This window comes from Pseudopodoces humilis, chromosome 28, assembly GCF_049639895.1.
Source record: "Pseudopodoces humilis isolate 2021_Gansu_Grassland_sample_001 chromosome 28, ASM4963989v1, whole genome shotgun sequence".
Lineage (NCBI taxonomy): Eukaryota > Metazoa > Chordata > Aves > Passeriformes > Paridae > Pseudopodoces > Pseudopodoces humilis.
In genome coordinates, this window is record NC_142227.1 from 2,221,428 (window position 1) to 2,233,874 (window position 12,447).

Sequence of the window (12,447 nt, forward strand, 5' to 3'; positions counted from 1 at the left end):
GTACCATAGAGATGCGGGGGCGTTGCCATGGGAACGGGCGGGCGGGACCCGGGGATGCTCCGCGCCCGCCCCGCGCCCGCCCCGGGGCCGCTCCCGGCCCGCTCCGAGGGTCGCGGCGGAGATGAGCCGCCCCCGCTCCCCGGCTCCGCTGCGGTGCGGTCGAGGCGGGAGCGGCCCGGTCCTCCACGCTCCCAGCATGCCCCGCTCTCCCGCCCGCCTCTCCGGTCGGGGCACATGCTCGGTGCGTGGGGCCGGCCCGGTTTCCTCCCGGCCTCGTCAGCAGCGCGGGGCCTCCCGACACCCGCGGTACCCCCGGCATGGCCCCCCCGACAGGTACCGGCGGCTGGCGGCGGGATGGGGGCGCACGGGGGGCGTGGGGAGAGCGGGTGAAGGGAGAGGGATGGGGCAGCGGGACGGGCCCGGGGACAGCGGGACCGGCCCGGGGACAGCAGCTCGGGCCCCGGGACAGCAGCTCGGGCCCGGGGACAGTCCCTCAGGGCCGCCGTGTTCTCCTCTGCCCCCCAAGTCACCTCTGTGCCCCGCACGGCCTTGGCAGGGGCACCTGGCGGGGCACGGCCGGCCGGAGTCGGGTTTCGGCGGATTTAGGGAGAAGAGCGCCCGGGAGATGATCCGGCCGCAAATTCCCAAGGCCCGCGCTCCTCCGAGCTGGGCTCGCTCCAGGGCCTCCCTGGAAGGGCTTTCCCGGAGCTTTTCCCCGAGCTTTTCCCCCGCTGCCCCGCAGGGAATGTCGTGGACAGCCAGGCCCCGCGGCTCGTGGCCAACCAGCTGCGCTGGGACCTGACGGCCGAGCAGATCGAGGCCATGGCCACCGAGCTGACCGAGAGCACCAAGCTCGTCTACGACCGCGTGGGAGCCCAGGAGCGCGGCGAGGTCTCCTACGAGAACACCCTGAAGGCTCTGGCGGACGTGGAGGTGGAATACACAGGTGGGAATCCGGGATTTGTGGGGATCGGGAAAGGGGGGAGCTGTTCCTGCTCCTCCCTGGAGAGCCTGATGCAGATTTCCCAGATTTTGGGAAAAAGGAACGGGCTCCACCTCCCCGAGGAGACACAGGAGGTGAGAGCACGGAATCGCAGCACGGTTTGGGTTGAAGGGACCTCAAAGCCCAACTTCCACCGTCCCAGGCTGCTCCTGGACACTTCCAGGGAAGGGACATCAGGCAGGAATTCCTCGTGGGAAGGAGAGCCAGAGAATCTGTGGCTGCCCCATCCCTGGAAGTGTCCAAGGCCAGCTGGGGGCCACCTGGGATAGTGGAGGATGTCCCTGCCCAGAGCAGGGCTGAGCTTTGAGGTCACTTCCAGTCATTCCACGATTATTAAGATTTTTTTTTTGGATGTTTTTTTAGCCCAGTGCCATCACCTGCTTTTCTCTCCCCCCTGGCTGCCAGCAGAACGTTGTTTTTTTTTTTTCCCAGTTAATGTTTATACAGCACAAAGAACAGATTTGGAAGAGCAAATTCACCCAAGGACGGCCCTTTGGCAGCAGCAGCCGCCTTCCCAAGGCTGTCCCGGCTTTCCTGTGTCGCCAGTGGGAACAAAGAAAACATCCCAGAAATTCTCACCTCCTTTTTCCCCTGGTGGATAAATGTCTCTCCACCTGCCGTGTTTCCTGCTGGGATTTTTTTTTGGGATAGGAAATCCTGATGGGAATTCTTTGGGAGAGTTAATCCTGCCAGGATTTTTTTGGGAGAGTAAGTGCCACGGCGATTTTTTGGGAGAGCCAAGCCTGCTGTGATTTTTTTTGAGAGAGTAAATCCCTCTGAGATGTTTTTGGAGAGTAAATCCTGCTGGGATTTTTTTGGGAGACTGAATGCCACTGGGATTTTTTGGGGGGAGTCAATCCCTCTGGGAATTTTTTTGGAGGGCAAAATCTGCTGTGAATTTTTGGGGAATAAATCCTGCTGGGATTTTTGGGGGGGAGTAAATCCTGCTGGGATTTTTTGGGAGAATAAATCCTGCTGGGATTTTTTGAGACAATAAATCCCTCTGGGATTTTTTTTGGAGAATAAATCCCTCTGGGATTTTCTGGGGGGAATAAATCCCTCTGGGATTTTCTGGGGGGAATAAATCCCTCTGGGATTTTTTTGGGGATAGGAAATCCTGCCATGATTTTTTTGGAGGGCAAAATCTGCTGTGAATTTTTGGGGAATAAATCCTGCTGGGATTTTTAGGAAAATAAATCCCACTCTGATTTCTTGGGGGGAGTAAATCCCTCTGGGATTTTTTTGGAGGGGAAAAATCTGCTGTGAATTTTTGGGGAATAAATCCTGCTGGGATTTTTTGGGACAATAAATCCCGCTGATTTTTTTGGGAGGGCAAAACCTGCTGTGATTTTTAGGAGAATAAATCCTGCTAGGATTCTTTTTTGGGAAGGGTGTAGAATACCACAACGTGATGGCACCAAAACCTCAGTTCTGGTGTCTTTCTGAACAATTATTTACAGCAGGGCTGACAATTCAGGTGACAACCTCGTGACACCTGTGCTCGAGCTGTCCCACCTGTCTGGGGCGGGGAGCAGCTTCATCTTCCTCCTCTCCCTGTTCTTTTTTTTCCCTGAAACAACAGGAAAAAGAGAATTCCTCTTGCTCAGCAGGAGGAATGCTCAGCTCAGCGCTGCTCTCAGCACTTCCCTGCCTGAGCTGCCTGCTCAGCTGCTCCTGGCGGGGAGAGTCCAGGTGGCTGCAGAGCACCTGGAGCGCTGTTCCCGCAGGTTTTTTTTGCAGGGATAGCAGCAGGGAATGTTCTCCCTGTTTCCTGGAGTGGGATTGCCTCAGGACAGGCTGCACCTGGGGCCTGGTGGTTTTTTTGGGGAGGTGTCTGTACGGGGGGATTCTCGGAGCTTGGAATGCTGCTGCCGTCGGGAATCATGGAATTCCTCCAGCTGCAAGGAGTCCAGCTGCCAGCCCTGCACAGGACACCCCAAAAGCTGGGGCAGAGCCGTTGTGGGGGGCTCACAGGCACAGAATTCCCGTGGATTTTGGGAGAAGCAGCGTGGGAATCCAGCGGGTGGACGCGCCGGGGGAGCGACAGAAGAGCAGCCAGAGCCACATCGCACCTCTGAGCGTTTTGGGAGATGCTCTGGGGCTGCCAGCCTGGCTCTGGGGGTGCAGATCCATCATCCCTGTCCCCTTTTTGTCCCCGCAGTCCGTAGGAACATGCTGGATTTCCCCCAGCACGTGTCCCCCTGCAAGGCCATCCGCGCCGCCAGCACCGAGGCCGACAAGAAGCTCTCGGAGTTCGACGTGGAGATGAGCATGAGGCAGGACGTGTACCAGAGGATTGTGTGGCTCCAGGTGCGTCCCCTGGCAGCCAGGCAGGGCGCTGGGACCCCCCTGGAAATTCCAGAAAATTCTTTTCCCTCGTCCCAGAGCTGAGAAGGGAGCGGCAGGGCGGGCCAGCTGTTGGTGAGGGATGGGAAATTTGGGATTGGGGGCTCTGCCCCCACTCAGAGCCTTGATCACCCCTTTGCTGAGGGGGTGTTGGTGAATCCAACCCAAAAATGCCCCCACAAAATGCTGATATGGCACAAAAACACTTAAAATAAGTTTAATCTGGGAGGAAGCCGTGCCCAGAGGAACCACTGCGCCAACCCAGAGCCTCCCCTGGTTCCATTTGGTGTTCCCAGAACTCCCACTGGGGAACAGCTTCCTGCAGCACCTGATCCTGCAGCTCCCTGAGGAGGAACCTTATTTTTTTTTTCCCCCAGGAGAAAGCAGAGAGCGCTTCCCTGGAGCCTGAGGCTAAGAGGTACCTGGAGAGGCTGATCAAGCTGGGAAAAAGGAACGGGCTCCACCTCCCCGAGGAGACACAGGAGGTGAGAGCACGGAATCGCAGCACGGTTTGGGTTGAAGGGACCTCAAAGCCCAACTTCCACCGTCCCAGGCTGCTCCTGGATACTTCCAGGGAAGGGACATCGGGCAGGAATTCCTCCTCTGGGAAATCTCTGCCAGCGCCTCCCCACCCTCACAGGAAGGAATTTTTTCCTGATATCCCATCTGATCCTATTTCCTGTCAGTGAATCCATTCCCCTTTGTCCCTGCCACAGGGCCAGGATCCCTGGTGAGGCTCAAGGCTGAGGCTCACGTTTGGGTTTTGCCCCCGATTCCGGTGATTTTGGGTGATGTTTCCAGCTCCCCCTTTTTCCTTTCCATCCAAGGAAATTCCTGGGAAGCTGAAATTGGGCAATTAGCACCAAATCCCCACATTCCAAGGGCTGGAGTTGGGCTGTGAGGGATCTGAGCTGCTCAGGGGCCTCCCTCTCTCAATCATGCACCAGCAGAGAAGCTCAAAACTGGGTTAAAACCAGAAGAAAAGGTGAAATAAGGAGAGGGGAGGTGGTTCCTGCAGCTCCTGGGGCGGCAGGGGACAGGCAGGACCTTGCTGAGGTGGCTGATCCCTGCCAGGTGTGACCCCAGGGAGCCTGTTCAGGGCTGTCTGCACGCCAATTAATGAATTAATGAATTAATTCTGCCAAGGCCAGGCTCAGTGCTCAGCGCTGGGGGCAGCCTGAGCGCTCCCCTGAGCTCTGACCCCGATTTTCTGCCTCCCGAAGAAAATCAAAGCAATCAAGAAAAAGCTGAGCGTGCTTTGCATCGACTTCAACAAGAACCTCAACGAGGACACCACCTTCCTGCCCTTCTCCAGGGAGGAACTGGGTATGGAATGCCCGGACTGGGAGATCCCAGAGCATTCCTGGACAATCCTGGGCTCTCCCTCAGCCCCTGCCTGCTCTTTTCCCAGGGGGGCTCCCCGAGGATTTCCTGAACTCCCTGGAGAAGACGGAGGACGGGAAGCTGAAGGTCACCCTCAAGTACCCACACTACTTCCCCCTGCTGAAGAAGTGCTACGTGCCCGAGACCAGGAGGAAGGTGGAGGAGATGTTCAACTCCAGGTGCAAAGAGGTCGGTGGGGCTGACCGGGGGATCTCCCCTGGGATTCCTGTTCCTCTCCACGCCGCTTCCCTTCTCCCCTCGCTCTCTGCCCCGCAGGAGAACTGCCTGATCCTGAAGGAGCTGGTGGACCTGAGGGCTCAGAAGGCAAATCTGCTGGGCTTCAGCACCCACGCCGACTTCGTGCTGGAGATGAACATGGCCAAGAGCAGCCGGACGGTGGCCACGTTCCTGGGTACGCCCCGGTGGGCCGAGCAGGGACATCTCGGGCCGGGTGTGCTGCTCTGATCCCAGATCCCAACCCTGCCTGCCTTCCCCCAGATGAGCTGGCCCAGAAGCTGAAGCCCCTGGGGGAGAAGGAGCGGGCCGTGATCCTGGACCTGAAGAAGAAGGAGTGCGAGAAGCGCGGGCTGGAGTTCGACAACCGCATCAACGCCTGGGACATGCGCTACTACATGAACCAGGTGGAGGAGACCAAGTACAGCGTGGACCAGAACCTGCTCAAGGAGTATTTCCCCATGCAGGTGGTCACCACGGGCCTGCTGGCCATCTACCAGGAGCTGCTGGGCCTCACCTTCCACCTGGAGGAGAAGGCTCAGGTGTGGCACGAGGACGTGCAGCTCTACACGGTGAAGGACACGTCCTCTGGGGAGACCATCGGCAAGTTCTACCTGGACCTGTACCCACGGTGAGGCCTGGGGCGAGGGGAAATCCGGGAGCAGAGCCTGAGGAAGGGGAGATTCCGGCTCCCAGACCAGTGTGGGGTGCCGGGGCAGGGACGGGGGTCACCGGGAGCGTCACCGGGAGCGTCACCGGGGGAGTCACCGGGGGATCCTGCTCTGAGGACCGCAACGGGGGAGGAGAAGGTGGCTGTGCCTGGCTTTGGGGAGGATCCCTGAGCCTCCTGTCCCTCCCCCAGGGAAGGGAAGTACGGCCACGCCGCCTGCTTCGGCCTCCAGCCCGGCTGCCTCCTGCCGGACTCCAGCCGCCAAATCTCGGTGGCCGCCATGGTGGCCAATTTCACCAAACCCACGCCGGACGCCCCTTCCCTGCTGCAGCACGACGAGGTGGAGACCTATTTCCATGAATTCGGGCACGTCATGCACCAGCTGTGCTCTCAGGTGAGGCCTCCCTCGGTTGGGGTAAAACCCTGTTCCCCCCCCGTCCCTCTTTCCCGCGGAATTCCGAGCCGGCCGCGTCCCGCAGGCGCAGTTTGCCATGTTCAGCGGGACGCACGTGGAGCGGGACTTCGTGGAGGCGCCGTCGCAGATGTTGGAGAACTGGGTGTGGGAGAAGGAGCCGCTGCTGCGCATGTCCAGGCACTACAAGAGCGGGAGCCCCATCCCGGATGAGCTGCTGGAGAAGCTCATTAAATCCCGGCAGGCCAACACAGGTGGGAGGGAATGGATGTCCCCCGGCTGTGGGGACGCTCAGCTGGGGACGGGAAAGGCTTTTCCTTGCCCTGGGGGTTCTGAGGGGATGGGGGGAAGGAGCATGTGGGAGGAGGGAGGGTGATGTGGCACGTGACAGTGACAGAGAGGTGCCACCCAGGCTGCCCTGCTGCCACCAGCCTCGGTGACGCTCCTGCAGGCAGCGTGGCAGCCTCAGTTTGTCTCCTCCTCCTCTTCTTCCTCCTCCTCCTCTTCCTCCTCTTCTTCCTCCTCCTTCTCTTCCTCCTCCTCTTCTTCCTCCTCTTCTTCCTCCTCCTCTTCCTCCTTCTCCTCTTCTTCCTCCTCCTCTTCTTCCTCCTCCTCCTCTTCTTCCTCCTCTTCTTCCTCCTCCTCTTCCTCCTTCTCCTCTTCTTCCTCCTCCTCTTCTTCCTCCTCCTCTTCTCCTCCTCTTCTTCCTCCTCCTCCTCTTCTTCCTCCTCTTCTTCCTCCTCTTCTTCCTCCTCTTCTTCCTCCTCTTCTTCCTCCTCTTCTTCCTCCTCTTCTTCCTCCTCTTCTTCCTCCTCTTCTTCCTCCTCTTCTTCCTCCTCTTCTTCCTCCTCCTCTTCTTCCTCCTCCTCTTCTTCCTCCTCCTCTTCTTCCTCCTCCTCTTCCTCCTCCTCCTCCTCCTCCTCCTCTTTTTGGGAACAGGGCTCTTCAACCTGCGCCAGATCGTCCTGGCCAAGGTGGACCAGGCGCTGCACACCCAGACCAAGGCCGACCCCGTGGAGGTGTTTGCCCAGCTCTGTGAAGAGGTGCTGGGTGTCCCTGCCACCCCAGGTACCCCGTGTCACCCTGCCACCCTCCTGTCCCCACACACAGGGCTCAGCAAGGTCCTCTCGGGTGGGGACAGTTTCTGCTGGCTCTGGGAAAAGCAGAGCTTGGAAGAACCTTGGAAGTTCCTCCCTTTATCCCCCGGGACAGCCCTGGAGGAGGTTTTTCCCACAGGGAGAATCCCCCTTTGTGTCCCCTCAGGCACAAACATGCCGGCCACCTTCGGCCACCTGGCCGGGGGCTACGACGCTCAGTACTACGGCTACCTCTGGAGCGAGGTGTACTCCATGGACATGTTCCACACCCGCTTCAAGCAGGAGGGAATCATGAACTGCAAGGTAGGGAGAGGGTTCTGCTTCCAGCCAGGCACATTTTGGGTGTGCCAGCCCCACCCCACACCCCCCCGTGTGTGCCCGCAGGTGGGCATGGATTACAGGAACTGCATCCTGCGGCCCGGCGGCTCCGTGGACGCGTCGGACATGCTGAGGAGGTTCCTGGGCCGGGAGCCCAAGCAGGACGCTTTCCTGGCCAGCAAGGGGCTGAAGGTGGAGAGCAACTCGGTGCCTTCGGCCTGAGGCGCCGCTGGGCCCCGGCGGGGGAAGCTCCTGCCCACGCACCCGCCCTCGCCCGGTTCCCGTCACCAAACACCCCCCGGGCCGCCCCTGCCCGGAGCTGCCCCTCCAGGGTCCCGCTCCGAGCCCCTCCTGGCCTTTGGGAGCCGGGCTCAGCCCTCCGTGGTGACGCAGAGGTGACCTGTCCTCGTCCCCCCCCCGGGGGCTGGGGGTCACCCGCACCAATTGGCTGAACTTTGAACCTGATTTCTGCACCAGGGTGAGTTTTGGCCTCCTTTAGGAGCTGGGAGGAGGGGGAGAGGAGTTCCCAAACTTGAATCTTTGTTTTTAAATCCCTTCTCTTTTAAGAAATCTCCTTCTTGTTGTTGTTGCCACCTCGGCTTGGTTTGTGACACAGCTGTCACCAGGGCAGGGACAGTCCCGCTCTCCCCAGCTTTGGGCAGCTCTTGGCTGTGCAGTAAAGATGGGGAGATCGCAGAGCTCAGAACCTGCGGGGAGCTGACTGGAACACCCTGCCCTGAGCCCCTCAGGGACCCTCCTGCCCGGCAGGGGGATGGAGGTGGCCGGTGCAGGCGTTCCCATGGCCTCTGTGTGCTGCCAGATGTCCCAGGGCCACCTCGGGGTCGTCCTGGGGCCACCCCAGGGCAGCCAGGGGGGTTCAGGCTGTGGCAGCCCGAGGGTGTTGCTGTTGCTGTCAGCTCCGAGCCGGGCTGGGGCAGGGGAGGGTTGTGTTTATGACTGAAAACAGCGAGCTGACAGCTTCAAACAACACAAATGCCGGGATAAAAATATCCCACGGGCTCCGTGCCAGGCCTTGAGCTGCCAGCGGCGCCACGGGGAGGGACAGCAGCCAGCCTGGGCTGTGCCACCTGCCCCGGGCTGTCCCCAGCGTGCCCCTGGACCCTGTGTGGCACCAACTGTTGTGGCACGAGGTTCCTGACCCCGCTGGCCAAAGGCTGGGTTTGCTCCCGGCTTGGGAAAGGTTTGGAGCGGATTCCCCAGGAGCTGAGGAGCTCCAAGGGGGGAGCTGGGATTTGTCCCCTTCCAGCCTCGGGTGCGTTGAGAGCCGTGGGCTCCGTCCCTGCTGCGGTTTGGGGTGACAGCCACCATCGCAGCCACTGCAGGGGCTCCACAAAGCTCCCCCCCAGCGCACAGTCCTTGCTGTCACCTCCCTCCCCCAGACCCCGCTGGTGGCAGGGGGAGGCCGGTGACAGCCCCCAGCCCGTCCCCTCTGGCTCTGAGTCCCCTCTGGAAGCGGCTCCTCGGTGCTTGCCGGGGCCACCTCGAGCATCTTGTCCTTGTCCCCCCTCTCCGTGTTCCGGGCACGGCCGGGCGCTGCCGGCCCCCGCTGCCCCTGGCTGTTTTTAGTGTCCCGTTTTACCGAGCTTTCACCGTTCCCTCCGACTCTCCAGAGAGCAGTGGAGCTGGACAGGGAAACCACGCACTTTCCTCCCTCTGGCCCCTCTCCCACCAGGGGTGACCTGGCACCTCTCCAGTCCCAGGAGCAGCCACCGGGACGTGGAGCTGCACCTCCCCATCCCCATCCCAGGCTGGCGAGGAAGAGAGCTCCTTTATTTTGGGGTGGGTTTGGATTTGGGGGTTGTGGGGTTTGGTTTTTTTCCTGCTAACAGTTTTAAGGGCAAACCGGTGTGCGTGTGTGTGTGTGTGTGTGTGTGTGTGTGTGTGCGTGTGTGTTCGTACTGGTCACGTCCCACCCCGCTTGTTTCCATGACTGGATTTTAGACGGTTCCCAGCACTAATAAAGGTTTTTCCTCCGCGGATGTTCGGGCTCAGGTGCTTTGGGGAGGGGCACGGCCACCCCCGGGGGTGGCAGGGACGCAGCCACAGCCCCGCCAGCACCGCAGCCCCCGCAGGATCCGGCGCAGGGGCTCCTGTCCCACGAAGATGGGCACGGAGTGGCAGGCGCGGGGTGGCAGCGCGTGGGGTGTGAAACCCTGGGGGGCGACAGGCGGTGAGCCCCGCGTGTCCCCCGGTGTCCCTCGGGGTCACCCCCCGTGTCCCCCAGCCCCGCACCTGGGTGAGGAAGGGGTGGGCCAGCACCCCCGCCAGGCTGGGCCGTGCCGCGGGCTCGGGGTCCAGCATGTGGGCGATGAGGGCGCGGGCGCGGGGGGAGAGCTGGGGGGGCAGCGGGTACCGAGCCCCCCGGATGCGCCGGTACAGCTCCGGCCGGTGGCGAGCCTCGAACGGGGCGTGGCCGGTCAGCGCCGTGTACCTGGGGGGGAGCGGCTGGGAGGCAGGGCCGGGAGCGTCCCTGTCCCCGCTCCGGTGTCCCCGTCCCCGCTCCGGTGTCCCTGTCCTCCCTCTGGTGTCCCCGTCCCCGCTCCGGTGTCCCCGTCCTCCCTCCGGTGTCCCTGTCCCCACTCCGGTGTCCCCGTCCTCCCTCTGGTGTCCCTGTCCTCCCTCTGTCCCCCTTGCCCTCCATCTCCCCTCACCCTCCCTCCCTCTCCCCTCACCCTCTCTCCATCCCCCCTCACCCTCCTTCCCTCCCTCCCTCTCCCCTCACCCTCCCTCTCTCTCCCCTCCCTCCCCGCTCACACAGCGCAGCCCAGGGCCCAGACATCCGATGGCACCGCGTGTCCCCTGCGCTCCAGCACCTCCGGGGCCAGGTAAGCGGGTGTCCCACAGAGCGCCCTGAGCCGGGGGACAGGAGAGGTGACCCCCGGGGACACCCCCGGCCAGGGGGGAACCCCCGTCCCTGCAGCCCCCGCTCACCCCCAGCGCCGCCCGGGCGGTGCCGCCCGCCGGGCCAGCCCCAGGTCCCCGATCTTCACCCGCATCCGCTCCGTCACCAAGAAGTTGCCTGTGGAGGGAGGGACGCGAACCTCGTCACCCTCCGGTCACCCCCCGGTGCCTCGGGTCACGCCCCCGGGTGTCCCCCCGAGCCCCACGCACTCAGTTTGAGGTCCCGGTGGACGAGGCCGTGCCCGTGCAGGTAGCGCAGCCCCGAGAGCAGCTGCCGCAGGTAGTAACGCACCTCCGGCTCCGTCAGGCGGCCCCGAGCCCGCAGGATGTCAGCCAGGGACTGGGGACAGAGTGACAGGGACTGGGGACAGAGTGACAGGGGCTGGGGACAGAGTGACAGGGGCTGGGGACAGGGACAGGGGCTGGGGACAGAGTGACAGGGACTAGGGATAGGGACAGGGGCTGGGGACAGAGTGACAGGGGCTGGGGACAGAGTGACAGGGACTAGGGACAGGGACAGGGGCTGGGGACAGAGTGACAGGGGCTGGGGACAGAGTGACAGGGGCTGGGGACAGGGACAGGGGCGGGGGACAGAGTGACAGGGACTAGGGATAGGGACAGGGGCTGGGGACAGAGTGACAGGGGCTGGGGACAGAGTGACAGGGACTAGGGACAGGGACAGGGGCTGGGGACAGAGTGACAGGGGCTGGGAAAGAGCAAGGGAGGCCTGAGGACAGAGCAAGGCATCAGGCTGGGCCCTGCTGAAGCCCCGGCCTGAGCGAACTCAGTTTTGGGGTTCACTGGCTCCGTTTTGGGGTGTCTGGACTCAGTTTTGGGGTTCACTGGCTCCGTTTTGGGGTGTCTGGACTCAGTTTTGGGGTGCAGGGGCTCATTTTCGGAGTGCAGGATTTCAGAGTTCAGGGGTTCTGTTTCAGAGTTCAAGGGCTCAGTTTTGAGGTGCAGGTGCAGATTTTTGGGGTTCTGAAGCTTGGTTTCAGGGTTCTGGAGCTCGGTTTCAGGGTTCAGTAGCTCTGTTTCGGGGTTCAGGAGCTCGGTTTCGGGGTTCAGGTCTCACCCCGCGGCTGCAGAGCTCCAGCAGCAGGCAGAGGTGGCCGCGGTCCGTGAAGTGCCCGTGCAGGCGCACGATGTGCCGGTGGCGCAGGTGCCGCTGCAGCTCCCGCTCCCGCTCCACCTGCACCGAGAGGAGCCCGGCAGCCCCGGGGGGGGACCCTCGGCATCCGGAGATCCCCGGGAACCCACCCAGAGAGGGGCTACCCCACGGCTACCGTCCCCTCTCGGTGGCGAGTGTCCCCGGGCGGACTCACCCTGTCCCCGATGGCCGCAGTGGCGAGCCGGGCTCGCGGGATCACCTTCGCCGCGTACAGCCGGCCACTGGTCACCTCTGTCACCTGGTAGCAGCGGCCGAAGGTGCCCTGCGAGTGGGAATGGGCAGCCAGGAGGGGCTCCCGAGGGTCGGGGCGCCCACCCAGGCACCGGAGCTGCTGAGGCTCAGTCCCCTGCCTCAGTTTCCCCTTCCTCAGAGGGGATGGGGTGGGTCCCCCCGGGTCCCCAGCGGGGAGGGGGCGCTGGGGAGGGGGCGAGGGGCGGTTCAGGGGGGCACGGGGAGCGGGGGGGTGAATTTACCTCTCCCAGGAGCCGTCCCCGCTTGTAGAGCGCGCCGCTGTCCCGGTCCCGGAGGTACCAACCGGGGGGGGGCTCAGCCCCTGCGCTCCGCGGGACCATCCCGCCCGCTCTGCTCAGCACCGGCGACACCCCAAGGGACACCCGCACCCCGACACTGTAACCCCTTCAGCTCCGGGCTGTGGGTGCCCCTGGAGCCCAAGGGTGCTGCGTGTCCCCCCCACCCCCCCGCACACCCAACACCCACCGCTTTGGACCCCCCAAGCCCCCTCAGAAGACCCCCATCAGGCAGCGGAGACCCCCTCGGGGGTCCCGGCCCCTCGGGGATGCCCAGCACCGGGAGGTCCCGGATCGGGATCCGACCGCGCAGGGGGGTCCTGGCGCCCCTTCCCCTCCCCCGCTGGGGCTGAGGGGGTCCCGG

General features: G+C 62.8%; 2 protein-coding genes across 2 annotated transcripts; one reads left to right on the forward strand and one right to left on the reverse strand.

Moving 5' to 3' along the window:
* The first annotated feature begins 190 nt into the window (after positions 1-190).
* On the forward strand, positions 191-9,463 carry THOP1 (thimet oligopeptidase 1). The gene is made up of 13 exons (XM_005531174.3): positions 191-333; positions 743-946; positions 3,165-3,313; positions 3,727-3,834; positions 4,573-4,675; positions 4,761-4,921; positions 5,009-5,144; positions 5,231-5,597; positions 5,829-6,030; positions 6,116-6,302; positions 6,988-7,116; positions 7,312-7,448; positions 7,530-9,463. Exons 1-13 carry the CDS (start codon positions 318-320, stop codon positions 7,683-7,685), a joined length of 2,055 nt encoding a protein of 684 aa, XP_005531231.1. The 5' UTR covers positions 191-317; the 3' UTR covers positions 7,686-9,463.
* Positions 9,457-12,155, reverse strand: LOC106628609 (inactive serine/threonine-protein kinase PLK5-like). The gene is made up of 8 exons (XM_014259902.2): positions 12,030-12,155; positions 11,711-11,818; positions 11,461-11,577; positions 10,596-10,725; positions 10,416-10,503; positions 10,239-10,334; positions 9,717-9,915; positions 9,457-9,637 (listed from the first exon to the last, which is right to left on the reverse strand). Exons 1-8 carry the CDS (start codon positions 12,126-12,128, stop codon positions 9,473-9,475), a joined length of 1,002 nt encoding a protein of 333 aa, XP_014115377.1. The 5' UTR covers positions 12,129-12,155; the 3' UTR covers positions 9,457-9,472.
* Positions 12,156-12,447: the final 292 nt, after the last annotated feature.